Genomic DNA, 15,847 nt, shown 5'->3' with positions numbered 1-15,847 from the left:
ATAAGAGATGGATGCCAATACAAAGCTTTCAAGGGTGTTATTTTCAGAGGAGTGTCATATGAGCTGTAGCAATTATTGAGCAAGTGGTAACTAGGAATGGAATATTCCAAACACATGCACCTCAAGTAGTTTTAAATGTTTGGACTACCCATCTTTGCTTCTTCTCAGCTGAACATTCAGAGCTTTAATTGTATCTTGACATAGTTTGCCACTGACTTTTCTATCTCAATCAGTAATAATCCAAGAAGATGACCATGAAGCTTCAAGATATTACTGATGAAAGCTTGAGCAACATCATAACAATAAAAACCTGCATTCTTTGTAAATGTATCCACCAGGCCACCACAATCTGGATAACACCTTTATCTTTTATCTGGGTAGGTCTTTTATCTGGGTAGGAGCACCAACACCGGATTGCCATAGCAATAGCATGTGCGGCGATGTAACCATTCCCTACCCATTCGGCCTCAGTGAAGCATGTTCATGGGATGAGTCCATCACCCTCTCCTGCAACCATAGCTTTAGCCCTCCGAGACCGTACTATAGCAATATTGAGGTGATCAATATAACTGTGGAGACAGGCGAGATGCGTGTCTTCACCGGCGTCTCGCGCATCTGCTTCAACTCGTCCACAAACGTGTCTGACGAGCACTCCTGGTGGTTCAACTTCACCGGTACCCCGTTCCTGGTCACGCCGGTACGGAACGAGTTCACAGGCATCGGGTGCCACACCCTGGCGTTGCTCCGTGGGAAGGAAGACGACAGCTACTTCAGCGGCTGCGTAACGACGTGCACTAGCCTCGATGAAGCTGAGTCTGCCGGCAACAGCAATGGCTGCACAGGGCTCGGATGCTGCCAGATTCTGACCCCGAGCAACCTGAACAAGATCGAAGTTGAATGGCGAGTCAGCACCAACCGTGCCTGGAAGTACAGCCCATGCAGCTACGCCATGGTGGCCGAGAAAGGATGGTACGTACACGTCCTTCACCTTCATGCTTGAGAGCCTGCGCATTGTTAAAAAGATTGTCCTCGTTCGTTCTAGCCAGTGGCTCCTCTTCCTCTGTACTGCAACCCAATGAGAAAGCACAATACGATCGACGCATCGTTCTCATGTGACACGGATGGTGAACCTGAAGAGACACCTCCAAGTCTCCAACCATCCTCATCCCACCGTCTTCACTTGAGGGCCTGTTTGGCTACGCTTCAATCACTACGGGATACAGGCAAAGCCCCCAAAACACTCGGCAAACGGTTTAACGGCAAACACTATTTTGCCGAGTGTTTTTTGTCGGGCACTCGGCAAATAAAAAAAACAAGCACCAGCCACCGGCCGCCACCACCACGTCCTGCTCCGCCGCTGCCACAACCACCAAGGCCACCTCCTGCTCCGCCAGCACCACCACCGCCACCACCAAGCCCGCCTCCTCTGCCTGCTCCGCCACCACCACCAAGGCCACCTCCAGCTCCGCCTCCATCCATGCCACCACCTCCACCACCACCCATGCCGCCTCCCCGCAGCCGCACCGTCCTCCCCGCAACGCCTGACGCAGCCGCGCCACCTCTCCACGGTCCCGCCGTCCTCCCATGCTGGATCTGCCGCTCCCGTGCTGGATCCCGCTGTGTCCGCCGTTGTCGAAGCCACCGACCCAGATCCGCGCCGCCACCGAGCGAGGGAGGGAGTCGTGCTAAGCGATGGCGTGGCCACCTTCCCTGCCCTGGATCCGCGGCCACCTTCTCTGCCCTGGATCCACGCCACCGTGCTGAGCGAACGAGGGAGGGAGCTGGATGCGACCACCCCGCTCGCACCGGCGCTGGCCGCCGCCTCCGCGGGTGGGGGTCGCCCCGCCATGGATCCGCACCGCCGACGCTGGTGGGGGCCGGCCCGCCCTGGATCCACGTCATGGGAGACAGCTGCCGCGAGGACCCGTGCTCGCCGGCCACCGCCTTCGCCCGCTGCCACCGTGGATCTGAGCACCGGCGAGGGAGAGAGGCCGCGCCACGCCACGCCATGGATCCGGGCACCGCGAGAGGTGACGGAGAGACGGGGAGAGAAGTGAGGGCGTGACTGGGAGACGGAGAGACGGGAGGGGTGGATTAAGTACGATATTTTTTGTTTGCCGAGCGTCCCAAATCGGGGCACTCGGCAAAGTTTTTTTTTTTCTTCTCCTTCTTTTTCAGAAAAAAAGATTTGATTTCTTTGCCGGGTGTTCTAGATCTGAGCACTCGGCAAAGTTTTTTTTCATTTTTTTCTTCTCCTTCTTTTTTAGAAAAAGATTTTATTTATTTGCCGAGTGTTTTTTTTACACTCGGAAAACCCCCTCTTTGCCGAGTGTTTTTTTTTTTTGCCGAGTGTTTTTAGCGCAGCACTCGGCAAAGATCTTGTTCGCCGAGTGCCCGAGGGAATACACTCGGCAAACATAAAAATACTCGGCAAATTTGAGGATTCCGGTAGTGAATCTACTCCATTCTACATGGTTTGAGAGGGATTGAGGTGGAAAATTATTAACTATTAGAGTTTTTGATATGGGGAATCAATTCATCTTACATGGGGTGATGCATCATATGTCTATTCCATAAATTTAGTAGTTTGTGATGATTGAGGTAATGATGGATTAACTCATTCCATTCCGTAAGCCAAACAAAAAAACTAAAGAGCGAAATGATAATGGACGCGTCCCTCCACAAACCAAACATCCCATAAATTTACACCTCGATCCCCCCAACCCTTGTGGATTGAGGGGATTGTATTGCTGATAAACATGCCTTTACTAGATCGCTGTTAGTCCGCAAACCTGCAATAATAATGAAAAAGAATGAAGTAGGGAATACTCGATACATTGATTAGTGACAATCAGTGAGTGCTGAGTACATATAGGCATGATGGTTAGCCTAGGTCGGCAGGCCCATGGCCCATGGGCTTACACTCTAACACGCCCCCAGCAATTGGAAATGGGAGCACTACGAACATTCAGATGGGACCTAAACCCTTGTAAAGACAGACGTTGGCAATCCTTTTGTGAAGATGTTAGCGTACTGGGACGACGTAGGAATATGTAGGACGTGAACTTCACCAAGAGCAATGCGTTCATGGACGAAGTGTAAGTCAATCTCCATATGCTTGGTTTGCTGGTGCTAGATGGGATTGGTGGAGAGGTAAACGGCACTGATGTTGTCACAATAAACAATGGTTGCGCAACGGATATGGCAGTGGAGTTCCATGAGAAGCTGGCACAACCAGTAGGCTTCAGCAGCACCATTGGCCACAACATGATACTCGGCTTCTGCACTCGACCAGGACACTGCGGCCGTTGCTTGGAGGACCAAGAAATAAGATTGTCCCCAAGGAAGACTGCATAACCGGCTAGACCAATTAGCATCAGAGTAAACTGTGAGATCAGTCGGCAAAGTCCGGTAAAGGTGGAGGGCGAGATCCAGAGTGCCAAGTATCACAGAGGTTTTGGTCCTATGCCCTCCACCGCTTCCGCAAACCTTAGCTACTGCTACTCTCGCTACTGACGAGCCCTGCTCGCTGGTCGCCCCTAGCCGCTGCTACTTGCTGTCGTTGGGCCCTGCTCACTGGCTGCCTTTCACCGCCGTCGCTGAGCCGTGCTCACTGGCCTATCTTCTTCGTCTTCACAGAGCCTCGCGCTCACTGGCTCGAACTTCCAAGCGCCACGCACCTGCAACCCATGCAGGCCCCGCTCGCCTAGAGTTGCTCTTCCCGCGTGCTATCCTTCCCAAGCCCAGTCCATCGTGATTCGTAGTCCGCTCTGATAACATGAGAGAGCATGGGAGAGAATGAAGTCGGGAATACTCGGTGCATTGATTAGTGACAATCAGTAAGTAGTGAGTACATATAGGCACGATGGGGAGCCTGGGTCGGCAGGCCCATGGTCCATGAGCTTACACTCTAACAAATAACAGCCCTTTAATGAGGCGAGCTACATCTGCACTAGGGTTGGAGGATCCCTCACCACTTCAACGCGATCCATGGCTGCCCTTTTTCCCGAAACCGCAAGGCGTACACAATGCGACGTCATGGCAAGGTCATGAACCAAAACAAGGTGTCACAGCATGGACTATGCACATCTTTATCCACTAGTGAATCTATGCTATAACTAATACTTCTCCAAATTATTTAGCTCGTTCGCAGCCTTCAATAGAAATTCTACTTCTACGTGTGCAATATTTTCTCCTGGAAGCCATCTTCTTCGTTGTCTTCACCATTCCACTACCTTATGCACCGTCATCTCCCTTACCATCATGGATCATGACAAGATTGGCATTATTGTAGAAATCTTCATGAGTCTTATTTGGTTCCCTTACTTCTTGTGTAATGCCTTCCTGGTTGCTTGCTTTTGTACATCTCTCACCATGATGGTCCCAAATTGTGTAGTTCTCCATGAAACCCCTTCTTACCAAGTGTGATCTTATCGTATTTGAATCCTCCTATATTATATGGTTCTGACAGTCACAATAGAAATAATATATATCCTTTGTATGCTTAATCAAAGTGTATCTTTTAGTGAATTCAATAAAACTATTCACATCTTGTATGTGGTCGAGAAAAGGTATATATGCATCAAGATATTAATAAGTGGTGAAGGAATTGACTAAATTTTTGTTATAAATATTAATACTGACCTAGGCCTAGAGCTAAAGCTAAGAAATAATCTAAAACCTTGTACAGTCATGGAGAAAGTTTAAGTTAATATCGGCAAAGTAACTATATAAAGTAACTGGAGTTGATGTGAGCCCAATAAGTTGGGCAAAAAAATTGGTCGAAATTGCTAACAAAAATGAAAAATTATCAAACATCATGCCTCTCTAGATCTACATCCATATCTCAAACCCAACTCCTTCAAAGGTTCAAAGGGCAAAACCTCCCTCCTTATTTTACAATTTCTCACCTCTAAGTGAACTCAACAATGGCATGAACACCTATAGTCGCGCATGACCAGCTAGAGTCGCGAGTACGAAGAAGGGTATTTGTAGGGGTGTCATTTTTAGGGTGGATTGACTAAGAGCACAACCCTAGTGATACATTTTTGGCACGGTTCTCTTAACAAAACCGCCTCTTATAATTCCAGTTCTGTTAAGACATCCGTCTCTAGAAATCATATTTTCATGGGAATTCAAATTATGGAAACTACCCCTGAAAATGGATCCATCTCTAGGTGCGATTCCTTAAAAGAACTGCACCTGAAAATTGATTTCCAAAGGCAGCTCTTGAGCTACAGTGCTCCCCACCATAGTTATAGGCAGTTTCTTATGTCGTCAGGTTTCTGCTAGAAATGGGAGCCGTCTGCAAAAATCATTTATATACTAGTGATTTATACAAGGGTATGAGGCACTACGAGAAACATATTAATTGTTTGGAGTCCAGCGGCGGATGCAGTGGCGTTGTGCTTCTTTTAGGCAACGAGTCTGGTGTGGAGTCCAAACAATGGATGCGGTTAGGGCCCACTATGTTGTGCTTCCGTGGTGAAGACTACGAGGCAACCTTGGACGGTCCAGATGTGGTGGATTTGTTTGATCAGTTTGGGGTATGCCATGCTATTGCGTCACTTCGGCTAGGGGACTACGAGGCAGCCTTGGACAGCCCTCGTAGTGCTTCCTCTCAGATTCCAATGTTGCCTGAGCCACATCTAGCATTTCGGAGGCTTTGGGATCGTGACCTGTTGTTGCGGTGATGCCTGTTTGTTGAAACATCGGTTTCTAACAAGAGTGAGAAGTGGGCGGAGGCCTTCGTCTTAGGTTGGGGTCTCCGCCATAGATGGGCGGAGGCCGGCCTCCGCCTAAGACGGGCGGAGGTCTTTGAACGCGGCGCACTCCTGTCGGACAAGATCGTCCGTCAAAGGCTCCAGGTAGAAGGTCGCTAAACAAGGGATTCGGTTGGCTTTGGCAAAGTGGGAGTAAGAAAGGGGCGGAGGCCTTCGACTTTGGCTGAGGCTCCGGACTCTAGCTTCGGCGGAGGCACTGCCTGAAAGACAGAATAAGGATCCAATACGGACTCACGAGACTTAGGGTTTCATTCATTCATCCCCCAGCACAGTTACAAGTGCTCCCTATTTATAGGGCTCAACTACCACTTTACAGAGTTTACAACAGTGCCCCTCAACTGCTACGGTACATTCCAGGAATATTCCAGCCCTAGTATCTAACCTCAGGGGTGTTCTCATCACACCGTCTCGCGATGTCTTCACCTTGGGCCTAAGCCGACACCCACTGGAGGCCCATCAACTGTCCTCACGTATGCCTTGCTGACTTGATCGTCCCACACCTTGGTGGGCCTCCGACGCCTCGGGGAACACCTTCGCCATGATCACTGCACTAGGCATCCGTTGTCCCGGGGAGAGCCTTCGCCGTCCCAGGGAGAAACTCCACCGTCATTCTTGTACTAGGCCTCCGCCGTCTTGGGAAGAGCCTCCGCTGGCTAGGCCTCCGCCGTCTTGGGGAGAGCCTCCGCCGGCTAGGCCTCCGCCGTCTTGGGGAGGAGCCTCCGTCGGCTAGGCCTCCGCCGTCTTGGGGAGAGCCTCCACCGGCCGGGCCTCCGCCGTCTTGGGGAGAGCCTCCGCCGGCCGGGCCTCCGCCGTCTTGGGGAGAGCCTCCACCGGCTAGGCCTCCGCCGTCTTGGGGAGAAGCCTCCGCCGGCTGAGCCTCCGCCGGCTAGGCCTCCGCCGTCTTGGGAAGAGCCTCCACCGGCCGGGCCTCTGCCATCTTGGGGAGAGCCTCCGCCGGCCGGGCCTCCGTCGTCTTGGGGAGATCCTCCGCCGGCTAGGCCTCCGCCATTTTGGCGAGAGCCTCCGCCGGCCGGGCCTCCGCCATCTTGGCAAGAGCCTCCGCCGGCCGGGCCTCCGTCGTCTTGGGGAGAGCCTCCGCCGGTTAGGCCTCCGCCATTATTCCTTCATCAGGCCTCTTCGAGGGGGAGTTGACCCATACTCCGTATGGGCTCCCCCAACAGTAGCCCCTCAGCTACTAGGTTATGGACGGTACTACATGACCTGGTAGATGTTCATACAAGAAGAGGCACTATACAACCCAGATCTTGGTTGCGAGGATTGCCCTCCGCAACCCATTCATGCACGCCTCGCTAAAAACTCCATCCCAAAAACCCTGTGGGAAAAAAGGGCATGGAGAAAAGAGCACGCGCATGACTCTAACCTATACATGCACTAATTCCTTAGGCTTTCAGCTCTAGGTGCCTTTATCTTCCAGATTTCTTCATCTATGGCCTTCGGCTCCTTCTGCTGCTTCTATGGCATGGTTCATCGGCTTCGCTTAGTGCTCTGGTCTTCATTTCTAGGACCTTCACGATGCGTAGGTCTGTATCCTTGAGGCCTTTGCTTCTGATGTCTTTTTGGCGCGCAGGTGTGTCTCTAAGGCCCGATTGTATGAGCCTTCGTCTGTGTCTCTTCTCGGTGCAGAGGTCTTCACCTTCGGGTCTTCCGCCATTGGTGTCATCTCGGCGTGCGGGTCTCCGCCTCCGAGGCCTCCCCAGGTCTTCATCTCTGGGGTCTTCGCCTCTAGTGCCTTCATGATGCGCAGGCCTTTGCTTCCAAAGCCTTCGCAGGTGTTCATCTTCGAGGTCTTTACCTCCGAGTCTGGTATCGTCTTGGCGTGCTGGCCTCCGTAGGCCTTCGACTTTTCTTTGGGCGGAGGTCTTCATCTCCGATCCTTCTTTGGGCGGAGGTCTTCAACTTTTCTTCGGGTAGAGGTCTTCATCTCTGATCCTTCTTTGGGTGGAGGTCTTCGTCTTTTCTTCAGGCGGAGGTCTTCGTCTCCGATCCTTCTTTGGGTGGAGGCCTTCGTCTTTTCTTCAGGTGGAGGTCTTCGTCTCCGATCCTTCTTTGGGTGGAGGCCTTCGTCTTTTCTTCAGGCGGAGGTCTTCGTCTCCGATCCTTCTTTGGGTGGAGGCCTTCAAATAAATCTTCGTTCACGAGCGCCAGACAAAAGGCCTCACGCTCCTGAGTGGTTGGTCCTCCGGTGCACTCCCCTAGCCCCTCTTGGCTGGCGTTTGTGGCCGAGTTTTTAGCTGCGATTGGTGTACTCGGCGTAGTCGTAGTAGTCGAGGTAGAAGGTTGTTGTGAGGCCTTCAAACCGTTGCTCACAAGCACCAGGCAAAAAGACTTGATGCCCCGGAGAAGCTGGTCCGCGTGCTTCCCTAGCCCCTCTTGGCTAGTGCTCGTGACCAAGTCCTTAGTGACGCTTGGTGTAGGTGACGCAGTTGTAGTAGTGGAAGTAGGTGTTCAAAACCAAGTTTGCCGATGTAGACGTCGACGAAGGTGTCGACGGAGGTTCTTGAGCCATATTGCAAAAGTTGTTTGATAGAGGCGATGTTGTTGTACACGATGAAGGTGTCGATGAAGCCCCTCATGCCGTCGCGTTGGCGGAGGCTAGTTGTCATGGTTTTGCCGAAGGTCCTCCTGCAAAGCTGCTTGGCGAAGGCCAAAAGGTGTTTTTGACGGAGGCGATGTTGGTGAAGTTACCGAAGATGGTTGCGGAGCCCCTCATGCCGAAGAGCTTGGCGAAGGCGATGCCTACATAGATGCCGACGCCGCGTGTCGAAGGCCGGAGAAGTCGTAAAAATGCAACTGAGTTGATCTCCTGCATTTTTAGGGACTTAGGTTGGGCATTATAGCTTCGTCAAATATCGACTTGCTTTGCAAGTCTTTCGACACCCGGAAAGGCACTGGCTTTCCCACTAGCTGCAAAAGATGGTTAGTCATTTATATGATACGTGAAGGTAGCACGAGAGCCTTAGCTCCGTGACCTGGTGCCCGTGTTGATTCAGGACTTCTTCCAGGATTTGATATCTCAGCACGACAGCCTTAGCTTTGTGACCTGGTGCCCGTGTTGTTTTAGGACTTCTTCCAGGATTTTGATGTCTCAGCACGACAGCCTTAGCTTCGTGACCTGGTGCCCGTGTTGTTTCAGGGCTTCTTCCAGGATTTTGATGCATAGAGTCATGGCGCCCGTGTATTCTCGGGACTTCTTCTGGGTGGCCCGAGCCATCATTGCAATGTATTTACGCAATATATGTATGCGATGATGAGAATGATAGCATTTGCGCAAAAATATTTAAAAGGTGTAAACTTATTATGCATGCTGCAAGAATGTTAGTTAAGTTTGAATGAAAGACAAGCTATGCATATAAGAAATAATGTCCTCAAATGAGAGGGTAATAGTTTTAGATGGCTAGCGAAGGCTGCCACTTGATAGCCTGCATGAGCACAGGTAAGATTCATAGCAGTGACTATAGTAAGGATTAGTTCCCTGTGAAGGTTAGCTCAAATATTTGATTGATATAGATATTATGAAGATCTTCAAAGAATTTAGTCAGTATAGCCTGCAAAAAAAAGAGGAAAACATGTTAGTGTTTGTGGGTTCGAAGGTTGGTTGGATGTCGAAAGTCAATTTTTGATGGAGGTCTCCGACTAGAAGGCTGTTAACAGGTGAAGGCTATAGAGTGACGAAGGCTACCAACTGATGAAGTTCAATGAGTGACGAAGACCAATCAGTGACGAAGGCTGCTGAAAACCAATGATAGATGAAATCCACTGATTGACGAACGAAGACCATGACTGACGAAGGCTCAAAAAGACAAAGGCCAAAGACTGACAAAGGTTATTGACTGGTGAAGGCCAATACGTGTCAAAGGCACTGACCGGCGAAGACCGTTGACAGATGAATAATCGGCGAAGGTCCTTACTGACACATGCCCTGCTGAAAGTTGTAGAGAACCTTGATTGATGAAAGCCACTGACTGATGACGGAGGCTGTTGACTGATTGAAGGCTGCCCACTGACTGATGACGGAGGCTGCACTGACATATAATGAAGACCAGTCTCCGTCTAAGATGGGCGGAGGCCGGCCTCCGCCTAAGACGGACGGAGGTTGTTGGCTGTTGAATACCACTTACTGGAGAAGGCCATTTGTAGATGAATATTCACTGACTCATAGAGGATCACTGAGTTATCTGATAAGTGTTGAATATTCCATGAGAACCACTAACTGGCGGAGGTTATTGACTGATTCATATAATTGTTGGGCAGATATGTGACGAAGGCTGATCACTTAACGAGAAGAATTGCCTGCTGTAGAGTATTGACTGATTTGGCTTGAGGAGGTGAAAACACGCATATAACGAATGAAAATATATTCTAAGGGAGGATAAGAGATACTTACAGCACTGGTGACCTGCATGTTATTGAAAAAGAGATTCAACAAGAGTTGAAAATTGTTTTTAGTTTAGCCGGGTCAGGACCAAGCATGTATAGCCACTTAGGCCATGCTTTGATTGTGGCGAAGGCCACAAGAAGATTTTTGGTCACATTGGTGACAAGTTGTATGCAAGGTATTTAAATTTTGCCTTAAGAGGCGAAGGTTAGATCAAGAATGCGTCAAAATAAATCATAAGAGCAAGAGTACTAGGCATTAATTAAAAACTGGCAAGAATTATTCTCTCGCACTAGATTGGTACCTTAGGTGTGGTGTATGCGTTGGATCGCCAAGGTTGCAAAGGTAGCATATATGTGATCCAAATCTCTGAAGGCTTATATAGATTCTGCACATCTTTTCATAAACAGAGTAAAGGCATCATAGTGGCTAGCGGAAGTTGTATGATCAATATGATGAGAAGATCTGGTTACGAAATCCAGACTCATAAAACTTTTTACTGGATTTTGCGAAGTTATTAGCAAAAATAGAAATAAGAGCAGAGTACGGAGTTATCAAAATATAAAAATGTGAGCAAAGATGAAATCAGAGGGTAGTGCTCCTTTTATTTCTGAAAGCCTTCTAATCTTTGTAGAAACTTTTTTAAGTAGTAGCGGCCGAAGGCTTTAGGAGTTCGGCTAAAAATTCTTCTTCTTTTCTTTCTCTTTTGATCTCAGATAGTCTTTACGGAGGTGTAAGTATGTTGTACACTCATACCTTCGCCCAAAGGTTCTTACCGTCCTTTGAGGTTCACTGCCAATCTGCTAATGAAGTCGTTGCAACAAAGGCTAAGCCGAAGAAGGTGCGCCGATGAAGGCAGGTCGGAGAAGGTCCTCTGATGAAGGTCTAGCCAGAGAATGTCGGCGATGAAGGCCAGTGGCGACTGGCGAAGGACGGGCTGGAGAAGGCCCACCGACGAAGGCTCCAACTTCTAGCTCTGCAAAAAATTTCGTGCCGAGCACGGTGGGCGCCACTGTCGAAACATCGATTTCTAACAAGAGTGATAAGTGGGCGGAGGCCTTCGTCTTAGGTTGGGGTCTCCGCCATAGATGGGCGGAGGGCGGCCTCCGCCTAAGACGGGCGGAGGTCTTTGAACGCGGCGCACTCCTGTCGGATAAGATCGTCCGTTAGAGGCTCCGGGTAGAAGGTCGCTAAACGAGGGATTCGGTTGGCTTTGGCAAAGTGGGAGTAAGAAAGGGGCGGAGGCCTTCGACTTTGGCCAAGGCTCCGGACTCTAGCTTCGGCGGAGGCACTGCCTGAAAGAGAGAATAAGGATCCAATACGGACTCACGAGACTTAGGGTTTCATTCATTCATCCCCCCAGCACAGTTACAAGTGCTCCCTATTTATAGGGCTCAACTACCACTTTATAGAGTTTACAACAGTGCCCCTCAACTGCTACGGTACATTCCAGGAATATTCCAGCCCTAGTATCTAACCTCAGGGGTGTTCTCATCACACCGTCTCGCGATGTCTTCACCTTGGGCCTAAGCCGACACCCACTGGAGGCCCATCAACTGTCCTCACGTATGCCTTGCTGACTTGATCGTCCCGCACCTTGGTGGGCCTCCGACGCCTCGGGGAACACCTTCGCCATGATCACTGCACTAGGCATCCGTTGTCCCGGGGAGAGCCTCCGCCGTCCCAGGGAGAAACTCCACCGTCATTCTTGTACTAGGCCTCCGCCGTCTTGGGAAGAGCCTCCGCTGGCTAGGCCTCCGCCGTCTTGGGGAGAGCCTCCGCCGGCTAGGCCTCCGCCGTCTTGGGGAGGAGCCTCCGTCGGCTAGGCCTCCGCCGTCTTGGGGAGAGCCTCCACCGGCCGGGCCTCCGCCGTCTTGGGGAGAGCCTCCGCCGGCCGGTCCTCCGCCGTCTTGGGGAGAGCCTCCACCGGCTAGGCCTCCGCCGTCTTGGGGAGAAGCCTCCGCCGGCTGGGCCTCCGCCGGCTAGGCCTCCGCCGTCTTGGGAAGAGCCTCCGCCGGCCGGGCCTCTGCCGTCTTGGGGAGAGCCTCCGCCGGCCGGGCCTCCGTCGTCTTGGGGAGAGCCTCCGCCGGCTAGGCCTCCGCCGTCTTGGCGAGAGCCTCCGCCGGCCGGGCCTCCGCCGTCTTGGCAAGAGCCTCCGCCGGCCGGGCCTCCGTCGTCTTGGGGAGAGCCTCCGCCGGCTAGGCCTCCGCCATTATTCCTTCATCAGGCCTCTTCGAGGGGGAGTTGACCCATACTCCGTATGGGCTCCCCCAACACTGTTGTTGAGGTGATGATGCTTGTTGTTGCTCAAGACATTTGTTCGGAGGTTTCTAATTGATGATAGGGTTTTGTTGAGTTTATTGTCGAGGTTGCTGGTGCCGTGGTTTGTAGTTGTTTCTCTTTTGTTGTATTTGCCCAATCTGGATTTACTTCTTTTAAATACAATCTGCAACTCTCCTGCTTTTTTCCTTTGTTTTTTTTAAATAAATAAGATTCATGCAACACCTGTGCTAACACTATATAACGCTTTGCTGCATTTCTATCTGTTTCTTAGGTACAAATTCAACCTAACAGATCTGACTGGTACCGGAGACAAAGCATATGACGTAGAGATAGGTGAGAGAAAGGCCCCTATGGTGCTTGATTGGGCCATTGATAGTAGTACTTCGAGAGACGGAGCCTGCGTGAGTTCCAATAGCAATCACGTCAGTGTGAGGGAAGGCAAGGGGTACCTGTGCAATTGCTCCAAGGGATACGCGGGGAATCCATACGTCAAGGATGGTTGCACGAGTAAGCTAGCTACTACATCTATTTATCACTCGTTATTTGTAACAAGAGCTTATATAACTTAAGCTTATGTTTCAACTAAATACATGCAGATATAGGAAAAAAATTAAATCCTTGAAATTCGAAGTAGCAGTCTCGAGTTGGAACCTCCAAGTTAATCCTCATGAGGCCCGCTAGAGGGTAAAAAAGATAAATCAAATAAATTCTTAAAAAAATCCAGAGAAACGTCTAGCTATCAATCGTTTAGATTCTACTAATTACGCAGCGTGGCAGAGATTGTGTAAATGAATGTAAGGTAGCCCAAGAATCTATATTTAAATTACCCACATGTAACAGTAAGAACCAAAATTTGCATCTAATCATTCACAAGCTATTATGATAAATAATATAGGTAATTCCTTAAATCTACATTTAAATTATCACTTCTGTCCTTATTAGAAAGAACCTAAAACATTACTACACATATATTTCTTTGATAGACAAAGAGATAACTATTTTTTATTAGTCAGAGGTACTAAACAATAAGTAATGATTATGTTTCCTAAGATTCTTGTCTTTTCAAAATAAAATAGCTTTATTTCACAGTTTTCAGATTCCTCACGAATTAGAAGGTTCTTATTTGAAAGTTTATTAATGTTCAAGTTGCGAAGAAAACTCTAGATTTATTTATGATTTGATTGTTCAAAGTTACAGATGTACAAGTACTCTAGTACTAACGAATTATGACTATTTGATGTTCACAATTATACAGATATCAACGAATGCCTATTTCCAGAAACAAATGATTGTCCAAGTGGCAGCAAATGCGTTGACACAGATGGAGGCTACAAGTGTCAATGCAATTTATTCCAAAGAGGAGAAGAATGTCGTCCCATAATTCCCATGAGTGTTGTTGCAATATTAGGTGAGCATATAATTAAGTCACCATAAGCTGATTAGGTTCTTTAGCAACTCCATGTTTCACTAAATGACACTTTGGTTATTTCGCTTGTTTTCTCATAATCCATGTCATGCTATACTTTTGCTGGGTAGGGAAATAGAAGGAACTAGGATTTATGAGTTATTTATACATCCAATAAAATGGAGCTCAGAATTTTACGGTCGTAGCACACAACAAATATTTTGGTTGTGGGATAGTTTTTAATTATTATGGTTGCGATGTCAAATAACAAAGTTGTGAAGAGAGGGCTGATCACATCTCTCCTTAACGTACAAATGCAAACGGTAGTATATAATGCTCCCTGCTACACCCTGTGTTTGTAGGAACATTTGTCGCAATGTTTTTTCTGGTGCTCCTACTTTGGTTCATTTTCAAGGATCGAAAACGGCAGCGAAGATGGCCTGCTTCGACAAAAATGGGGGGGGGGGGGGAAGTACTGAAGGAAGCAGCTGGCATCGTCATATTCACAGAAGTGCAGCTGAAGAAAATAACAAAGAACTACAAAACCCTACTCGGAAAAGGTGCCTTCGGCACTGTCTACTTTGGAAGAACTGATGACAATAAGCCAGTTGCGGTTAAACGCTCTCATTTTGAAGAGAAGAAAGGAGGTCAACATCAGCAACGGGGTGACTTTATGAACGAGATCATCTTCCAGTTGCAAATAGATCACCCAAACCTGGTTTGCATTGTTGGATGCTGCTTGGAGACAAATATCCCTGTGCTGGTCTATGATTATATCTGCAACGGGAGCCTCTACAACCTACTTCATGTCCAAAGGGATAATAAGGTGGTCATGCTACCGACACGACTCGACATTGCCATTGGCTCTGCTGAAGCTCTTGCTTATATGCACTCACATGGGGATCGTGACCGCATACATGGTGATGTCAAGTCTGCCAATATCCTCCTTGGTGAAAACCTCAAGCCCAAGGTCTCCGACTTCGGATCGTCCAAACTTTTGTCAATCGGTAGTTATGCCAGGGCTGTGCCTGCAGATATGAGCTACATAGACCCGGTGTATTTGAAGACGCATCAGTTTGTGGCGAAGAGTGATGTCTACAGCTTTTCAATTGTTCTCCTTGAGCTGATCACCCGGAAGACGGTAAACTATGGAGAAGACAAAATCAATAGCCTCCCCATGGACTTTGTCAAGTCTTGTAAAGAGAAGGGCAATGCAAGGGAGATGTACGACAGCGACATTTTATCTCATGATGGCGGTGCTCACCAATGTAACCATTGCTTAGAGTGCCTTGACAAGATCGGTGATCTGGCAATCCGATGTCTCAGGTTTGAAGTCGATGAGAGACCGACAATGGCAGAGGTCGTGAATGAATTGAAGAAAGCAGAAGAGTTAATCGATAAATGCAAGCAGGTAGCGACCGTAACAGCCTAAGGTGGTTCATGTTTTGTGGTAAGTTAAAGGCTCGTACATACCTTGATGAAGAAATCAATAAAAGCAGTTGCCCGGTGATCAGCTGATAAAGCTAGCTACTTTATATATAGTACTATAAATGTTTGAAGTTATCATCGCCAGCACTATATATAACTACTTGTCCAGCTTGTATGGATTTATGTTTCGCAAAAAAAGCTTGTATGGATTTATGTTTCGCAAAAAAAAGCTTGTATGGATTTATGCACGCAATTGTACTATATTTTGAATTTTCTATATTGGCAGGGGAGTACTTTGCTGTGTAGTGTAATAATTCCATTTTATGTGGAAAATGGTTTTATGTGCGTGACATTTTATACTCAACAACATTCTAGAGCCAAGTATTATACTGAACAAAATTTCAGTAGTTTCAACAGCTCACACGCCAGTACGTACTGTGTACTACTGAACCGTTTTCATTACTATTTTAGTATTTCACGGTCAGCTTTAACTACTAGGTTTAGAATATTAATATACCTCAGGGTGTAGAATAGTGTTGCAGTACATATAAA

The 15,847-nt window shown here is 48.5% G+C and overlaps 1 protein-coding gene across 1 annotated transcript; it reads left to right on the top strand.

Annotated features, from left to right (window-relative positions):
* The first annotated feature begins 359 nt into the window (after nucleotides 1–359).
* On the top strand, nucleotides 360–15,426 carry LOC136485814 (wall-associated receptor kinase 5-like). Its single transcript, XM_066482645.1, has 4 exons — nucleotides 360–969; nucleotides 12,734–12,969; nucleotides 13,718–13,870; nucleotides 14,230–15,426. The coding sequence occupies exons 1-4, from the start codon at nucleotides 431–433 to the stop codon at nucleotides 15,297–15,299; spliced, it is 1,998 nt and encodes a 665-aa protein (XP_066338742.1). The 5' UTR covers nucleotides 360–430; the 3' UTR covers nucleotides 15,300–15,426.
* Nucleotides 15,427–15,847: the final 421 nt, after the last annotated feature.

The sequence above is a fragment of the Miscanthus floridulus genome, chromosome 10 (genome assembly GCF_019320115.1).
Source record: "Miscanthus floridulus cultivar M001 chromosome 10, ASM1932011v1, whole genome shotgun sequence".
NCBI lineage: Eukaryota > Viridiplantae > Streptophyta > Magnoliopsida > Poales > Poaceae > Miscanthus > Miscanthus floridulus.
This window is presented reverse-complemented; position numbering and strand designations above follow the sequence as displayed.